Raw genomic sequence first — 19,768 nt, forward strand, 5'->3', positions numbered from 1 at the left:
TCATGTGCCTGCCGCATCCTAAACCATATGCTGGACTCTTAGAAATAAACCAGGTAGTGTGATAAGTTTTTCACTGAAAAGTTCCTGCATTAACCTTGGAACTTTTGCTAGAGAACTGAAAGCTTTTATTATTAACCTGGAAGATGGAATTGAAGAAGGCCAATCAGAGAAGGCACTGAAGCAAGGCAGCAAGGACCTTGTGTACCTGCCACTGGGTCAGTTGGCTCCCTTTGCTAAAGTGTAGTCCTTGCAATGGAATGAATTTCTAATACGGAAAACTGTTGTCATCCACACCACCATCGCCCCCAGCTCCCGGCCACCACACCGTTATGCTCCGTGGAAGATGAGTCTTCTGTGAAAAGCTGTCACTGTTTTTACTGTTTGGGGCTGATGGGTATTAATCAACTAGCTGCTGACAGCTGAGGCCATTCTCTGACTATTGTGGTTTTACAGGTTTTGTTCATTCACTGCTCTGTCCCAAACTGTCTTTATCGACATAGATTTCTCCCACCCCTGTTCACACACGCACACACACGTATACACATACACAGGCACACACATACAGACATGCACACACATCTGCCTGCTTTTTACTTATTCATCTCTTGTCCCCTAGTCAGTTGAGAACAGGCAGTGTCTTTATGGATTTAGGACCATCTTGCCTGTGAGGAGAGAGTGGTAGAATACAAGCTCTCTTATCCACCTCTTGGATGGGCAGCAACATCACCGCAATCTGGGTGCCTCTCATGGTAGAGAAGATTCCTAAATGCACCCCTGAGGGGCTCTGCTTGCTTTTCTAAGTGGCCGGCACAGAGCCCAATGGCAGGATTCGTCTATGCTCTTGGCCAGTGTCAGCATACATTGTTGTGTCTGCTCTGCGTCCCTCATCCAAGATCAGAGAAGTCAGAGATGCAGTTCTGGTCATTAAAGTCCTTCTGACCTGCTGTTATTCTTCCAAAATAAAAGTAGCTTCCTTTCATTCGATAGAATGTCCAGCTTCAATTCTAACTACACGACTCTGCAGGCCTCTTCCGTATCACGCAAAAAGCACAATCTCAAACCAGCATAATCCAGCAGTTCTGACTGCTGTCATGATCAAATCAAAGTGGTAGGTCCTGTTCCTCAAACAGCCGTTTAACAAATACCTATCCGGGCTTTGCTGTGACCCAGGCACTGTTCTGGACACTGAAATAGGGCAGCAAACAATCAAGACAGTTTCTTTGCTTCCTTGAAACTTATATTCTGGTGGCAGTGATCCAAAAATAAACAATTTTAAAAAAGTATGATAGTGACAAATGCATTGTGGAGAAATGAGGTAATGTAGAAGGAATCCTGAGAAGGCAACTTTCCATTGGCTGGACTCGGGGAGGACTCCCTGAGGGAGCAGTAATTAAAGTGAAATCTCAATGATGAAATGGCGGGAGAGCATTTCAGATGGAGGGTCCAGATAATGCAAATGATTTCAGGCCGATTTTAACAGGTTTGAGAAGGAAGTTCAGAGTGGCTGGAGCGTGATGGATGAGGGAGAACATGGTGTGAGGTTTGGGAAGACATCATAGGGCCAGGTTATGTCTGACTGCAGAAGATTTGATTTTGTTAGAACTACAAGGAGAAGCCAGTGGAAGGTTGTTAGCAGTAGAGGGACCTAATCTGTTTTAACAAGCTCACTCTGCCTGTGAATGAAAATGGGTCAAAAGAACAAAAGTGAGACCAGTTGAAAGACTATAGCAGGAAAGCAGTGATGGAGGTTTCTGGAAATGGAGACAAAATGGCCTGATGTGTTTTGTTCCACAGGTAGAAGTAACAAGATGTGCTGATGGATTGGACCTAGGGCGTAGGGAAAAGAAGAATCCAGGCTACATCCTAGGTTTTTAGCAGCAGTAACTACTTGGATGATGGTGCCACTTACCGACGTGTGAAAAACTGGCCACAGGGCAGTTTTTATTAATAGAGTTAATAGTTCAGTTTTGGCCATGGTAAATTCAGGAGGACTCTCGGCCATAGGGGACGTCAAGAAGCCAGTTAGGTATCTGAGTCTGGATTTCTAGGGAGAGATGTGGACCAGAGATACAGGCTTGGGAGTCACTGGCAGAGAAATGATACTTAAAACCATGTGACTGGGTGAGATTCACTAGAGAGAACATATAAATAAGGAGAACAGTGAGGCCTGGGACACCATGGCCTCTAGACATGTGGCACCAGGGGAGGAGGAACAACCACAGCAAGAAAGTGTTTCAGAAAGAACAGAGTAGACTCTGAAATGCTCCTGAGGAGTCCAGGAAGATAAGAAAGGAGAAATGACCATTGGATTTGGCAAAGTGAGGTCATTGACACCTTTGATAAGAGAATACTTCAAGGAGGATCGACGAAGCCAGTTGGAGTGCTTTACGGAGAGACCGTGAGATGAGGAAGTCCAGAGCAATAACATGGACTGTTCTTTTAGGGAGTTTTGCCGTGAAGGGAAGCAGAGAAATGGGATGATGTGACCTCAAGGCAAGGTTGAAAGGCTGTAGTTTGTTCTTTTGATGTTAATAGGAGTTTGTCATCTAACAGAAGAAAGTGATTCGTCTCCAGTTATCTCCCTACCAAAAATCTTACTCTCTGTTCTGATAGAGGTGTGACCTAAAAGTAACAGTCATATACATTATGGACGAAGGATATACTAGAAGATATCCGATTAGCCTTTAAATGTGTTAGTCACCATGCGTGTATGAGTTATCTTTAGTTCCATAACCTTGTTACTGCATGAAAAAAATGTATATATTCCTTTTCCATTTGTCAAGTATTAACCATTCCAAATGATTTTGATAACCCTTCCTGTCTTAAATATACTATTTTAGTGTTAGTAAGTTAGTTATTATCCTGGAGCCCAAATGCTAGTGGAGTCACTGGGGTGCTGATAAGATTAAGAAGAAAGTCCAGCTCTGACGAGGTTAGTTGCTGCTGTGAGGCCCAGGCACGGACCTCCAAGTTCCTTAGTCGCCACTCTGTGCTTGGCTGACATGAAGTCACCCAACGGCTTTTGGTGCTTTCCTACAAATGACCCCTTCTCCTGGACCTCTTCTCTGACAGCCATCAGCTTGACAGCCTGGCGTAATGGAATAGAAGTGCTATGCTAAGAAAAACCAAACTTTAAAAACACACACATAAAAGCACTTTGTAGAAACTTGCAAGGATATACTTTCTTTCACAGTCTTTTACTAAGAAAAATAAGGTACCATTCTTCTAGAGGTAGGGAAGAAACAAAATGCCAAAGTATAATACTACCAAACAAACAGTCTTCTTCACCAAAAAGGTAGTTTGTAGTTCATCAGGCTCTGTCTTAACTGAAGGGGTTTTGTTCCATTAATCGTAGAAGAGAGTTACAAACCCAAGCCCCTTCAAAGACCATTCAGTGTATTAGAGCACGAAACAGGCTCCTGCTTCCTTCGGTAGAGTAGGAGGTGAGGTGGGAAGGGAAGCTCCAACCTGACAGTATTTGGCTCTGAGACAGTGTTTCTCTTTCTGCCTTATAGATGGTGCCAGCGCTGCCGCCGTGCCCAGCCCTTCTTCAGAAGAGGCAGCTGAAGTCTGTAAAGATGAAGGTATGAGGCCACTTACTACATCGAAAAATCACAAACTCTTAGAAAACCGTTTGGGTTTTATTTGTATGGGAAAATGAAGCAGTGTGCAAATCTATCCAATTCTCTTTAAGCATCTCTATTTCGAACACAAATATCCAACCCCCTCTGTTTTATTCCATACCTACCGTTTTCAGAATTTATATCTCCATTTACATTTGTTCCTCTGTAAAGTAACTGTTCATGAAACAATAGAATGATTGGAGAAATTACGTTTAAAGATGTTTATTTGAAACACCAGAATTAGGCTGTTTACAGCTACTTGTCAGGAATGGCTTCATTTGAGAACCGTCTACCAGAGAGCTCCATTATCTAGACAGAATAAGAAAGAAGAAATGTTTGAAAGGCATCCTTGAAAATAAATCTTTGGCAAGAACATCATTCCTCACTCTATGGACAGTTACTATGAGAAAATGTTGCTGACCCAAGTATCTTTAGAAGAATAAAAAAGTAAAAGAAAAATTTATGTAGGTTCTAGGAGAAAATGTGAGGGAGAAATAGTGGGGACATTCATGTACAGATAATAGAGTTTTAAAGATATATATTATCTAAAGGAAAATGAAATCATCATTTATTTTCTTTCCCTCCTGATTAACTGTCCACACACACACACACAAAAAAGTAATATTATTTTATATCTGTCATTGATAACTACTAAAAACCCTTCTGGAATGGTAGACGAGATTGTTACATTTGTACAAATGGACATCTGGTAAACCATGTGATACACTTGGAACTTTTAGATAAACACGCCAAATGCATTTCTTCAGTTGGGAGTGATATGAAAATATATCCATACTTAAGACTGATATTAGCTACTCCTGGAATCAATGTTTAGAAAATCAAAGTGGTTTTAAAAATAATAGTCAACTGTTTGCATCATTCATTTCATTTCATGTTGCCTGTAAACAGTTTTTCTAAGTGAGGTGTCCTGTGTAGGGAGGGTAGTTGCTAAGATTGTGAACTCTGGGACCAGATGGTTGAGGCTTAAATCCTGTCTCTACCACTGGAAATGTATGTAATCTTTGACAAGGAATTCAAGTACTTAACAAGGAATTAACAAGTAATGACAAGTAACTAACTCCTTTTTGCTTCACTTTTCTCCTCTGTAGAATGGGAATAGTAACTGTATTTACCTCACAGAATACAATAATACACATCCATTGCTCAAACTGTTTACCTGGTACCTATGCAGACTGGGCTGCCCAGGAAACAGACTGTGATGGAGATTAGGGAGCTGACATTTATTAGGGGGAGCTCTTGGAATCAACACCTGTGAAAGGAAAGGGAAGAATGCAGAACTGGGTAAAGGGAGAAACTGAACTACGAGGCATTCTCAACAGAAGCCACAGATGGTCTGAAGATGACATGACCATTCTGAGATGTCCAGTTGGGATGAGAGAGTCTGGCTATTAAAACCTCCCATTTGATAAGTCATCTGTCATTGGCTGCCTTGGGAAGGGGTGTGGCCTTGGATGAAGCAACTCTCTTCTGCTGGGGTGATCCTGGAAGCGTGAGAGGGATGAGGGATGCCTGCAACTGGGAGAGTGAGCTCTTCCTTCCTGAAGGAGGATGCGGGTGGCCCAACACAGCATCCACCATACTGTTGCTTTTGGTGGTCTTTTTCTAGTTCATTGTCACTTTTTTACTGAATCCCTTGGCACCTCCCTTCATACTACTCAGATATGTGTTCTGACATCCCTGGTTTTAAAATTCTTTGGAATATCTAAAAATGTAAACCATGTTAGATCACTTAGGTTCTCATAATTAACTCTAGGTCATCTTAGAGAGAGAAATAAACCTGAGTGAAAAGGCAAAGAGTGGTGTTTATCCTAAGCAAATAAATTCGGACATCACAATCATTTAGACTGTGATACAAATTTTTCAGTGTCCTGAAGTGGAATGGCAGAGTTTAGGAAACAGAAGAAATAATCTAATTTAAGTGCTTCAAACTGAGATTTTTCCTGTAGAGTTGTTTGGTTTGGAGATATCACACCCTTAGAGAAACACACTGTTTGTGGTGTTTCTTCATGCTTTTAGGATCTCACACCATTAATTGCTCCCGCCAGGATCAATTTCTCGGAACACTTTTAGATGTTTTGTTTTTTTACATGAAACTTTTAATGGTTGTAACTCCAACGAGTTCTGTCACATATCACAAATGCAATTTCCTAATAAGACTAAATGTGAAGTTTTTACCAAAATAAATTATTAATATCCATTAACCTCTGGATCTAAGGAAAAGCATTTTGAAAACCACATTAACAAGTGATCCAGTTTCCATTAAAAATAGGATATACAGGTTATGATTTTTGCCTTTTCCTTCTGAAATAGCATGTGCAGAAGACCACTATTTTAACGGATTATCACTACAACGTTTAGGCCAAGCATCTGTTGCTTACAGAACTGCAAGTGTGGAGATAGATACATAGCTTGATTGATAGATACATAGCTTAGAATGAAAAATAAATGAATTTGCCATTGAGAGCCTCCGAGATTGAGGTCATGACGAGGTTAAAAGGCATTCGTATATGTTGAGAATTCATTTCAAGCATTCACCATTATAAGTTTCATGCAGAACTATATCTCCTTGGTGACATCTGGGCTATTTATGAGCTCTGCAGCTATAAGGCTGCTTATAAAAATGCTTATTACACTCTCCAGTTTAAGTGCAGAATATTTTTGCTGACCAAAATTCTTCAAAGGGCCCTTGCTCTCTTGTCTTTGTTTCCAGGCTTTGCTCCTGACCCAGCATCTTCTTCTTAAGTCTTGGAATCACGAATATTATGGACTGGCCTTTTTTTAGTATTCTTTCCAATATAATTCCCAAAGATTTTGAGCCTCATTATTTATTTTCAGCTTTGCTTGTTGGTTGGCTGGCTTTATATTTGTTATAATTTTGGCTCCCACAGGAAACTGGTGTCTTCTAGGCTACAAGGACTGAAAACAAAAGAAAAAATGAGCTGGCTAATGTCACTTGGTTTGGGAGATAAGATTTTTAAAAAATTAAAACAGATATGTGAAAGTTGAAGAATTTCAAGAGGAAGTGTCTTTGGGGGTGTCTCCTTAGGCCAGCGATTTTGTTCAAATGTTCTAGACATATTCCCCACTGGGTACCAAGAATGGATGTTTATTGCCCATTTACCCCACATAACAGCTAACAGTGCAAGCTGCTAACAGAAGGAGGTACAGCTGATTGGCTTATGGATCAAGAGCTAGATTGTGAGCTCCAGACGGAGGACACCTGTTCCCAATGACTCATCACAGCCTTCGGGTGGGCAGGAGTTGAGTTGGGTGGAGGAGATGTGAGAAGGAGGAATGCCGATGAATAATTCATCCACACAAGGGGTGCATGCCAGGGGTGCAGCAGCCAGGACTGAACAGAAAGGAACTCCAAGGTAAAGAAACCTGAGAAAGTATCTGTTGGTTGATAGGGGCTCTGAGGTCCTTTATAAAATAGGGCATACACTAATCTATTGAGAGATTTCTTTCTCTACTGGTAAAAATATTCCAATTATTGATTTAATGGTAGTTTACACTTTAAATCCTTAAAAACAAACCCAGGAGTACAAATGTGAAGGCTATTTAAGTTAACAAATATAGAGGCAATCAGATGGAGAGGCTATAAACCCAGGAGTAAAATTTGTATTAGGAATATCAAGTATTCTGGTTGAAACTGCTGCAGAGTTATTATTATTTTTAATTATCATCATCATCATTATTTAAGATATAGTCAGTCTGCTTAATTCAAGGAAAACTCTCTGTTCTGTTATCTCAACACTCTTAATAGCTCATCCTCACTCACACCCAAGACGAAGGCACCTTACTGGGGGGGCGGGGAGGGGGGAAGTGCTGTTTAAACACATCCTGATTCTGCTGTCTTATTATTTAATCAGTGCCTAATTTGAATTTAAAGGGCAACTAGACCAAATCATATGCTCATGAATATTAACAAAATCAACTAATGCTCAGGTGCATGCACACTTGAGCTAGTATTCCTTTGGAGCTCGGCGTAAGTCATGGCATTGCTGTCTGCTGTTTACGAAGTGGGATGTCACTTGGCAAAGGACACATTAACCCTTCATCTAGTTTCAGGCCTTCTACAGGTCAAAATTTCTGTAGGATAGGGGGAAAGTTCCAGCAAGAGTCAGCCTTGCCAAAGAGGACAGCAAAGAAAGGATGGGGTTATATATGAGGAATCGGATTCAGGAATGTGCAAGAGATGAGCATAAATGCTCCCAGCCACGGGTAGCTGTAGGCCTGGGCCAGTGGTGTCGACTCCAGAAGTTTCTGTTCTATTCCTTGTCTAAATCGTTGGAGAGAAACAAAACATTGGGCCACCTATGAAATTCCCCTCAGGCTTCCCTAATAGGATTCTTTTTAGTCCTTTCCCTATTCTAGAAATCCATTATCACCCTACAAAGCATCCTCCCCGCTACCCACCACCGTGGGACAGAGCTCTCCCCTGTCCTAGATCTGCACTGATGCAGTGTCTGGATACACCGTGACACCCAGGGCTATCACTCTTGGATGGTAAGAGTCTGAAAGGTGGAATGAGAGCCGCTGCCCTCTGGTAGTTCAGTGAAGGGGAAAGAACCAAGATACATGGAGTGTGTGCTCTACTCAGTGCTTTACATTTCTGTACAATCTATTTTTCATTTCACAAAAAGGTAACCTGAGAGTCAGGAAGGAGAAAGAGAAAGGTGTCCGCGGTGGGTGGGGAGAGGGGAACTGTTTTATCAGTGTTGATTCCCATGGCTAATACTTGCATGACCTTACATAATCCTCAAAAATGATAGTATTTTATTCTATTTTAAAATAACATTTATTTTTCTACTTGTAAGATAATGCATATTTATTGTAAAGTATTTTTAAATGCAGAAAAGTATAAAATGTAAAAGCATATAATGATTTTCCCTTTAAGGTTTAAACTGTAAAAAAAAAACCCAAAAAGTCCTGTTTTTTCAGTTAGCAATATACCATGAATATTTTCCCATGTCTTTAAAAATTTCTCAAAGGCATGTTTTTTATTGGAGGCATAATATTTCACCATATGGTTGTCCCACAATTTACATAACCAGTGTCCTAATGTTAGATGTAGTTATTTACAGTTTTTCTCTCTATTATAAATAATAGAGAAATGCAGTATATACATTTTAGATAAATCTGGGTGTGTATCTAGGATCAGTTCCTCAGGATGAGATCTTGATTTTTCATTGATTTACTAGGGAAAATATTAAGATATTTTTTATTGCTTACATTTATTATTTTAAAAGTAATGTGTGTTTATTAAATGAAAAAATAAGCAAAAGAAGAAATGAAAAATATCACTCATACTCTCAATCCCCAGAAATAAACATATGTAGTATGCTGGTATATAAACTTCCAGACATTTTCTAAGCTACCACACATATATATATGAAGTATTTTTAGGGTATTCTGCAATGTATACTAGTTTGAAATTGTCTTTTAAATATAGCAATAGATTGCAAAATTTTTTCCATGTCTTTTGATAGTCTAATGTTATTTAATTGTATATTCCAATAAGCAAAAGACCATAATTTACTTACCCAATTTCCATTTTGAGTCGTTTCTTTGGTTTCAGTTTTAAATTCTATACTGGCCAGGAACATGCTTTTATCTTTGTAGATGTTCATGATCATTCCTGTAAGAAAACCCAAATAAATTTAAAAATGCATACAAATCTTTTTTTTCTACAATGAATAGAGTTTATTCCCTTTTTTGATTCTTTAAATAATATATGTTCATTGTAGGAAATTCAAATAATTAAAGGGCATATAAGGAATAGAATAAAAGCACATGTGCAATCACAGCTCCCTGAGATAACTACCATCGCATTTTGGGGACCATTCCTTCATGCATCACTTTCTGAATATACACACCCACATAAAATTGTATATAAATCCATCATATGATGCATGACTTTAATGTAATTTCCCTTTTATCTTGTTTGTTTACTTCCCACCTTGCAGTTATTCAGAGAGTAAAGCACGCTGATTAAGAATCTAGTCTCTGATTTCAACTTCCGGAGTTCAGATTCCAGCTCTCCTCTGACCTGTGTGACCTTGGGCAAGTTACTTAGTCTCTGTGTGCCTCAGTTTCCTCATATGTGAAATGGGGATGATAATAACACCTCCGTCACAGGTTACTGAACATTAAAACAAGTCAATCCCCTTAAACATGTCAAGGAGTATCTGATACACAGTAAGAGGCACAAAATTTTTAGCCATTGTTAAATGTATGTGTTTATTTTATAAAAACTGTATCATATTCTATGCACTTGTTGTTAACAGACAGAAAAACTTTGTGGAAATCCCTCCAAGTCATTTGTGTAGATCTAATTTATCCATTTTAAAGCTCAAGTGATATTCCATAGCTTGGATGCACTATAATTTATTCAACCATTATACTGTGATGAGCAAGCACTTTCTTCCCACTTTATTGCCATACAAACAATGCTGCAATAGATGTCTTTTTCTCATATATCTTTACAAGCAGTGCTTTTTTTTGCATGGGAAAGAGTCCAAAAGTGTGAGTTCTTTGAGGAGTATGTGTTTTTAACAGATACTGCCAAACTGCTTTCCCAAAAGACTATAACAATTCGTATTTCCATCAGCAATCATTATTTTTGTTATTTCTAATTTTTGCCAGTTCAATGAGTATAAAGTAATAATATCTCATTACTTTTAAAAGGTCAGTATTATTATCCCAATTTTGCAGGTAATTGAGGCTCAGAAAGTTTGAGAAACTTGTCCAGTTATCCAAAAGGTAGAACCAGAATTTGGAAACAAAGTCTGCCTGAACCATGCTTTTTCCATCCTACCATACTGCTCCCCGTCATGCTCTTCCCATCATACTGCTCCCAACCATGCTCTTTCCATCCCACCAAATCATGCTTCTGGAGCAAGGGATATTCCTTGCCTGAGGGGGCTAGGATACAGTGAGAGGGCAGCATGGGAAAGCTGAGACCCAAGAGAAGCCAGCAGGGCAGTAAGACTGAGGCAACAGAAGAGACCAGCCTACTTGGTCCACATTATAGCCTTGACTCTAACCCATAGTGGAAGTCTTACAAAGAAATGACTACACAGAAACCTCCAACTATATAACCCACCAGATATAAAGCCCAAACCCCTTTCTGTATGGTCTGGTTCCATACTTCCTCATACCCCACATGTACCCTACTCTGTAGCCCAACTCACATGTTTGTCATCTCCCAAATACCACTGGCCTACAGTGTTCGGCCATCATTCTGCCACATCTGTTTATTCAAGATTCACTTCCAATATCTTACCTTTACATCAGTCTTTTACTTCATTTTTCCCTTCTTCTCTTCCTCCTCCCCTCCCTCCCTTTCTCCCTCCCCTCCTTCTATCAAATTAACTGAACCAACATTTCAAGTACAGGAATTATACTAGATAATGTGGGGTGGTTGGTGGGGGCATGCACATTTTCATCTTTCTTGATTTCTCCCCTCCTTATTACATTTCATCCCATACAATAGTGAACTGTCCTTTCTACTGTTTCTTATAAATTTGTTCAAAAAATATCATGTGCCTTGTATCAATATTTTATACATGACATATCCAACTCACTAGAATGTAAATATCTTGAAATCAGATACCAAATCTCATTCATTTTCATGTTTCAAGACCAACACAGTGACTTGTGCATAGTAAGTCCTCAGTATTGGATATAGAACCCATCATAAATAATGGGCCACTTATAATTCTCCTAATGTCGTGGCCACTGTCCCAAAATATTTATTACTATTTTTAAGGCTCATATTAGATGAAGTTCCGCTTTCAGAATTCTATTTCAGAAGTGAATTTTCCCCAAAATGTTATGCTGTAAAAACACAAATGTAAATTTGAGCCAGAGACTTCCCTGTTTGTTCACTTTCAGATTTGGATATTCTTACACTATAAGAGAAAAAAACTACTTCTAAATGATAAATGTATATAGATTATTTCCAGTGGCTGAGGCTAGTTATTTATGCTTAATTTATGGTAAGGCTTTTTGGATAAGCTTTTCAAATACTTTGATTAAATATGTTTAAAATCGGATTAAATAGGTGGAAGTAGACAAAAATCATTTATCTACTTTTTAGTATTAAAATTATATTTATCTCCCATTTAGTATAGTTTAAAATATACCTATATTTTGGGCTTCCCTGGTGGCGCAGTGGTTGAGAGTCCGCCTGCCGATGCAGGGGACACGGGTTCGTGCCCCGGTCCGGGAAGATCCCACATGCCGCAGAGCGGCTGGGCCCGTGAGCCATGGCCGCTGAGCCTGCGCGTCCGGAGCCTGTGCTCCGCAACGGGAGAGGCCACAACAGTGAGAGGCCCACGTACAGCAAAAAAATAAATAAAAATTTAAAAATACATATATTTTAATATACATATAGTTTAACATATATATAGCAATTGGAAGGCAAGTAGCAGTTGCTGTCCAATCACATTTTCACATATATATTTTTTTCCTTACAAATTAAGTGTGACTGTAATTACATATTTGTAGCAATCAATTCAGTTATATGATCTCTTGGGTATATTTCTAAAGATCTGGTGGAAAGGCTTGGAAAGAAAATCATCCCAGACTAGGTTATGGAAATCAACTGAGTGGCATAGTAACCCTTGTCCAACACACAGTAGGGTCTAACTGTTGGTCCTAATGGGTCTGAATGAAGGCAAGGAGTCCTGTAATCTATTTTCAGATTCACTGGCCTAGTTTTTAGGTTCTTTGGGGCAAGTCATGTCGCCTTTATGAGCCTCAATTTATTCTGCATTCACATCACCACTGTGTGGCCGACGTTTTTAGGTTGTGCCTCGGTTTTCTCCTTTGTAAAGTGGGGATAATAATAATATTTATATCACAGGTCGTGAAAAGTGAAAGTGCTTGTAACAGCTGCTCAAACGTAGTAGACTTTCAGCAGGTGTTGTGACAACATTATTTTTTTACAATTATTGTTGTTAAATATATGTGTTGGCTTTAGAATTTTAACTACTCCAAACAGGACTCCTGTGTCTCATTGAATCATCACCAAATCTATTGACATGTATAAAGTTAAAGAAGCTCGATCACAGGTGATATTCAAAATATTTAGCAACAGCTGTGGCCCAGTGGCTGCCCATCAAGGTACATCATGCTCTGGTCCATCATACTGGCAGAGACCAGTTGAACAGTGAAAACAACTGGAGTAAACTATACAGACAAGCAGGAGAACTTCAGAACTCTCTGTCTGGCCCCCATTCACCAAGGATTTGATAGCTGGGTAGCCTGGCTTGAATACCATACATAGACTTTCCTTTTGTTCCTTCTATAGCTCCTTCTACCTGCTTTGCATTTTATTCTCTTATAGAAAAGACCTAGAATGGAAGGTCCATATATCCATATTTTAGGATGCTTTTGTCAGCGTGGCCTAATAAGAGTAATCATACATCTTTAAAGCAAGCGCACTTTTGAGAGTGATGAGGGTGCTATTACTAATTATACCAGGGCAAGCAATCACACTGGGACCAGGGATAACAAGATGGGTACTCACCCCACCAAAAATACACGAAGTCTTTTCAGTCTACAAATCAACATCATAATATCACTCACACATATTCAAGAATGTTTGTTGAACTTTGACTCCTAAAAATGTACTATTCTTAGAGTATAATTTTTTTCTATCTTGTTAATTAGTATAAAAAATAAGGTTTGGAATAACTCTTTAAGATAGTCCCATAAAAGGTGTATTCCTAGCCAATCTGGATAAATCCAGAGCATCTGCTAAGAGCAGTCTAATTTTCTTTGATTTTTATTTTTTATTTAAGTATAGTTGATTTACAATGTTGTATTAATTTCTTCTGTACAGCAAAGTGATTCAGTTATACATATACATACATTCCTTTTTATATTCTTTTCTATTATGCTTTATCACAGGATATTGAATATAGTTCCCTGTGCTATATAGTAGGACCTTGTTGTGTATCCGTTCTCTATATACTAGTTTGCATCTGCTAACCCCAAACTCCCAGTCCATCCCTCCCCCAAGTCCCCTCCCTCTTGGCAACCGCAAGTCTGTTCTCTGTGTCTGAGTCTGTTTCTGTTTTGTAGCTAAGTTCATTTGTGTCATATTTTAGATTCCACATATTAAATGATATCATATGGTATTTGTCTTTCTCTGTCTGACTTACTTCACTTAATATGATAATCTCTAGGTCTACCCATGTTGCTATAAATGGCATTATTTCATTATTATGGCTGAGTAGTATTTCATTGTGTGTATATATATATATATATATACACACCACATCTTCTTTATCTATTCATCTGTTGATGGACATTTAGGTTGTTTCCATGTCTTAGTTATTGTGAATAGTGCTGCTATGAACGTAGGGGTGCATGTATCTTTTTAAATTACAGTTTTGTCTGGATATATGTCAGGAGTGGGATTGCTGGATTTGAGTGTTTAGTTTTAGTTTTTTGAGGAACTGCCAAACTGTTTTCCATAGTGGCTGCACCAGCTTACATTCCCACCAACAGTGTAAGAGGGTTCCGTTTTCTCCACACCCTCTCCAGCATTTGTGGTTGTAGACTTTCTAATGATGGCTGTTCTGACTGGTGTGAGGTGGTACTTTATTGTAATTTTGATTAAACCAGCCTAATTTCCTATGAAATGACTTTCAGATTAACCCAGTGATTCTCAGACTTTAATGTGCATTGAAATCAAATATACATTAATATTTGAGTTAAGGGCTTCCCTGGTGGCGCAGTGGTTGAGAGTCTGCCTGCCTGTGCAGGGGACACAGGTTCGTGCCCTGGTCCAGGAAGATCCCACATGCCACGGAGCGGCTGGGCCCGTGAGCCATGGCCGCTGAGCTTGCGCGTCCGGAATCCGTGCTCCGCAATGGGAGAGGCCACAACAGTGAGAGGCCCGCGTACCACAAAAAAAAAAAAAAAAAAAATTTGAGTTAAGAGCTGAATACTCTAAAGGCATTTTAAAGGATTTCCAGTATTAATTTTGAAGATATGTACTTTTGCCACTGCTTAAGATCTGACTTCTCTGAAAAACAGACCATGACAGTGGTTCATGTAGGATGGCACAAGGTCATATTTGGACTGGGCAGAGACACTGGAGAAAGGCAATGTAAAAGAATTCACTTCAGATCCATAACATGGTGGGGCTCTTGCTCAGATATTCCCATGTTTAAAGTTGTATAGCATCCATTAGGATGTTAATAAGTGTAAATGAATGATAAAAGAATTCAGCAGCCAAAACATTTCAGAAAGTAACAGGTTTAGACAGGTAGTTTCCACATCGCAGGACTTTTCAGAGCCTTCAACATGCTGACATGCATTGAGAAGTTCAGGGGAGATTGAAGCATGTGGCATTTCCGATTTTAATTGACCAAATCTTATTTAAAAAAATTGATTTGTTTGTCATTTTTTCCATATATAAAACATTTTTAATCCAACAAATTATAGTTTGGGAAACAATCTCACATCCTATCCAGAAGAACTTAAAAATATAGTTTAAAGTTTTGTTTTCGATAAATCATAATCACTGTTATAATAAAAATAAGCAATAGTAAACTAACTTTTAAAAAATGGAGACTGAGTTTCTTAAATCCATTGTGGCACAGTGTTTTTGAGGGAATATTCTCCCAAGTTTCAGAAAATGATGTAGCCTCTCAGTTGTTTTTTTTTTTTTTTTTTTTTTGCGGTACGCGGGCCTCTCACTGCCGCGGCCTCCCTCGCCGCGGAGCACAGGCTCCGGACGCACAGGCCCAGCGGCCACGGCCCACGGGCCCAGCCGCTCCGCAGCACGTGGGATCCTCCCAGACCGGGGCACGAACCCACGACCCCCACATCGGCAGGCGGACTCCCAACCACTGCACCACCAGGGAAGCCCGCCTCTCAGTTTTTGACACTAGGTTTCCATGACCAAAAATGTGTATCCTGCCTCATTCTTAATGACGTTTGTTGTCATCTGTTCTTTCCACCACTGTTCCCAGGGTGGGTATATTTATTGTGAGAGACAGAGAGTGTTTCAGAACTGCTGCATTCCTTAACAAAAAGTAAAGAATGATTGGCTAGCTAGTGGCAAAGACAAACATTTTTTTAATCAAGTACAAAGACAAGGTTTCCTAACAAACATTGATAGCATTTAATGGAAAGTTTTCTATTTCATTTAGAAATTAACCTTCTCTCTCAGGCCAAAAGGACAGTAACCCTCACATATACACGTGTGCATACACAAAACAACACACACACTTACATTTGGAATCTTAAAAAAAAGGGTATAAATGAACTCATCTACAAAACAGAAATAGAGTTACAGATGTAGAAAACAAACTTATGGTTACCAGGGTGTAAGGGGGGAGGGATAAACTGGAAGGTCGGGGTTTTAGACACTGTTTTAGACCCAACATGAATCTGCAAGACAAGATTTCTCCCAGCTTGATCTTTGAGTTATGATGTTTTTGTGATACTGGGAGACTCATAAAGATCTAAGTCATTCAAAAGACATGTTTTTCAAAAGCTATTAAACTGTTACAGTTTACCTCAACCATCCGTAAATGCTGTCTGTGCCAACCACGTTCTGAAGCAGAGTCATTACTAAATATTCACTCAATAACTCTATCCTAACCATGTAATGAGACAAACATTTCTGTTGACCGTTAAGACCTTGAGACTACTCCAAGCACAGGCACTGAACTTCTCTGAATCTTTCTTTTCAGTTTTAGGAAAATAAGAACCATCTTTTCTCATCGTACAGTTTTCTGCTTTCTGCTTGTCAGAGCTTCCTTCCAACTGGAAGTCCTGGTGTAGACTCATCCAGAGAACTTGGATCGGCAGCTACGTATTCATTACCTAACACACGTTTGCCAGGATCAGCAGGAGGAGCTCAGGTTACCCTTCCACACATACGCCCTCCTCTTCCTGACAACCTTCTTTGTCCAAGGTCAAAGCCCCTCCCAAACTCTTCCCCTCTGCTTCCCCCAAGGTTGAGCTAACAGAGCACATCAGACTCTGCTCCCACTTCACTCCCAGAAAGAGTGTCTCCTGAGTTTACGATCATCAGTTCTTCCATCTCCACTCATCCTTTCTCCTCCTCCTACTTAACTGTTCTCCTCTCTGAACCATGCTTCCTACCCAACAGTCTGCCTTTTTCATCAAGTATAAAGAAACCAGGAACTCACTATGCTTCATATGGTGACCATATGCCCTGAAATTTTTTTATTGAAGTATAGTTGATGTACAATGTTGTGTTAGTTTCAGGTGTACAGCAAAGTGAATCTGTTATACATATACATATATCCATTCTTTTTTAGATCCTTTTCCCACATAGGCCATTACAGAGTATTGAGTAGAGTTCCCTGTGCTATACAGTATGGCTTTATTAGTTATCTATTTTTTATATAGTACTGTGTTTATGTCAATCCCAGTCTTCCAGTTTATCCCTCCCCCCATTACACCCTGGTAACCATAAGTTTGTTTTCTACATCTGTAACTCTATTTCTGTTTTGTAGATAAGTTCATTTATACCCTCTTTTTAGATTCCAAATGTAAGTGATGTCGTACGGTATTTGTCTTTTTCTGTCTGACTTACTTCATTCAGTATTGCAATCTCTAGGTCCATCCATGTTGCTGCAAATGGCATTATTTTGTTCTTTTTATGGCTGAGTAGTATTCCATTGTATATATGTACCACATCTTTATCCATCCCTCTGTTGAGGGACACTTAGGTTGCTTCCACGTCCTGGCTATTGTAAATAATGCTGCAGTGAACATTGGGGTGCATCGCCCTGAATTTTTAAGTACAATTCTGACTGCAAAGATTCTTTCTTCTTATCAGATCACATAATATGATTTCTGGAAGGAAAAAAAATAAAAGAGAAAAATACCTTCCTCCTGAGCATGGACTATCACCTCCTGGGAAACTAGGTTTGAGTGCTGTTGTCACAAGTATTTTGCTAGTTTTTCAGGAAGAAAAAAAAATGGAGGTGAGATTAAAAAATAAATATCTAAAAATATCTTTGCTGTCATGTTATGTCATCTTTGCTCATTTCTTCCTTTGAAAATCCTTTCAGTGGTCATGAAGAAATTGTTAAGGGAATCTGGGGTGATATTCAAAACACTTATCACTACTTTATCCATCCTATCCAAACACTGACTACTTGATATGGTTTAAGAATCAATGTCAGTTAACCCCAGAGAATTGGGATAGGGAAAGGGAACCTTACATTTAGGGAAGATTCCATTTCCAAATCCATTTTGAGACTTTGTTCTGATGGGCAACAAGGGTACCAACTTGAATAGCTCACATTCAGAAGTCAAATAAATCATCCAGACAGCAGAAAGGCATATGTCAGTGTTAAGGACAGAATGTTTGTGTCCCCTCAAACACAAACAAATTTCTTATGTTAATGCTGCTAGCTGATGTGATGGTATTTGGAGATGGGCTCTTTGGGAGGTAATTGGGGTTATATTAGGTCATGAGGGTGGGTCCCTTCATGATGGGATTAGCAGCCTTATTAAGAAAAGGAAGAGAGAAAGATCTCAAGCTCTGTCTCTCTGCATACACACTGAGAAAAGGCCATGTGAGGACACAGCAAGAAGGCTTCTTTCTGCAAGCCAGGAGGAGGGTCCCACCAGAAACCGAATCAGACAATACCTTAATCCTGGACTGCTCACCTCCAGAGCTTTGAGAAAATAAATTTCTGTTGTTGAAGTCATTTAGTCTATGGTATTTTGTTATGGCAGCCCTAGCAGACTAATATAGTCAGTCATTGCATGAGAAAAATCTATTACAATGATTTCTAGAACTCATACTTAAACCTAGTCTAAAATATTACAGTAGTAGATTAAGATAAAATCTTCCTGGAAATAGAAAATACCATTTTTACATTAATCCATAGTATATTTCCCAAGGTTCTCATAAAACATCTTACAGTATTTTGTTTTAACACATTTTTCTCAGTTTATGAGGCAAAACATTGCCTTCATCATACAAATGCCTCTATACACCCCATTTCCTGTAATACCAGATGTTGCCTGATTTTTCTCCCCACCAGGGTCAGTTATAAAAATGAAATTTACTGAACTTGTTTTGTTCTTCAAGACCAGGCTGTTCCCCTCTTTAACTTTCTCTAAGTTTCTTGGTCCAGTATCTTTCTTTCTTTTTTTTTTTATTAAACATCTTTATTGGAGTATAATTTGCTTTACAACGGTGTGTTAGTTTCTGCTTTATAACAAAGTGAATCAGTTACACATATACATATGTACCCATATCTCTTCCCTCTTGCATCTCCCTCCCTCCCACCCTCCCTATCCCACCCCTCTAGGTGGTCACAAAGCACCCAGCTGATCCCCCTGTGCTATGCGGCTGCTTCCCACTAGCTATCTATTTTACGTTTGGTAGTGTATATATGTCCATGCCACTCTCTCAGTTTGTCCCAGCTTACCCTTCCCCATCCCTGTATCCTCAAGTCCATCCTCTAGTAGGTCTGTGTCTTTATTCCTGTCTTGCCCCTAGGTTCTTCATGACCTTTTTTTTTCTTTTATTTTTTTAGCTTCCATATATATGTGTTAGCATATGGTATTTGTTTTTCTCTTTCTGACTTACTTCACTCTGTATGACAGACTCTATGTCCATCCACCTCACTACAAATAACTCAATTTTGTTTCTTTTTATGACTGAGTAATATTCCATCGTATATATGTGCCACATCTTCTTTATCCATTCATCTGGTGATGGACACTTAGGTTGCTTCCATGTCCTGGCTATTGTAAATAGAGCTGCAATGAACATTTTGGTACATGACTCTTTTTGAATTATGGTTTTCTCAGGGTATATACCCGGTAGTGGGATTGCTGGATCGTATGGTAGTTCTATTTGTAATTTTTTAAGGGACCTCCATACTGTTCTCCATAGTGGCTGTATCAATTTACATTCCCACCAACAGTGCAAGAGGGTTCCCTTTTGTCCACACCCTCTCCAGCATTTATTGTTTCTAGATTTTTTGATGATGGCCATTCTGACCGGTGTGAGATGATATCTCATTGTAGTTTTGATTTGCATTTCTCTAAGGATTAGTGCTGTTGAGCATTCTTCCATGTGTTTTGATTTGCATTTCTCT

At 39.2% G+C, this 19,768-nt stretch overlaps 1 protein-coding gene across 1 annotated transcript in view; it reads left to right on the forward strand.

Annotated features, from left to right (window-relative positions):
• The window catches only part of MACROD2 (mono-ADP ribosylhydrolase 2), a 1,989,932-nt gene that overhangs the window by 1,867,633 nt on the left and 102,531 nt on the right, over nt 1-19,768 (forward strand). Inside the window, exon 12 of the mRNA XM_060031258.1 lies at nt 3,516-3,584. Within this exon, the coding sequence (XP_059887241.1) occupies nt 3,516-3,584 (69 nt within the window). The remainder of the gene's footprint in view (nt 1-3,515; nt 3,585-19,768) is intronic.

Source organism: Delphinus delphis, chromosome 15 (genome assembly GCF_949987515.2).
Source record: "Delphinus delphis chromosome 15, mDelDel1.2, whole genome shotgun sequence".
In the NCBI taxonomy this organism is placed as follows: Eukaryota; Metazoa; Chordata; class Mammalia; order Artiodactyla; family Delphinidae; genus Delphinus; species Delphinus delphis.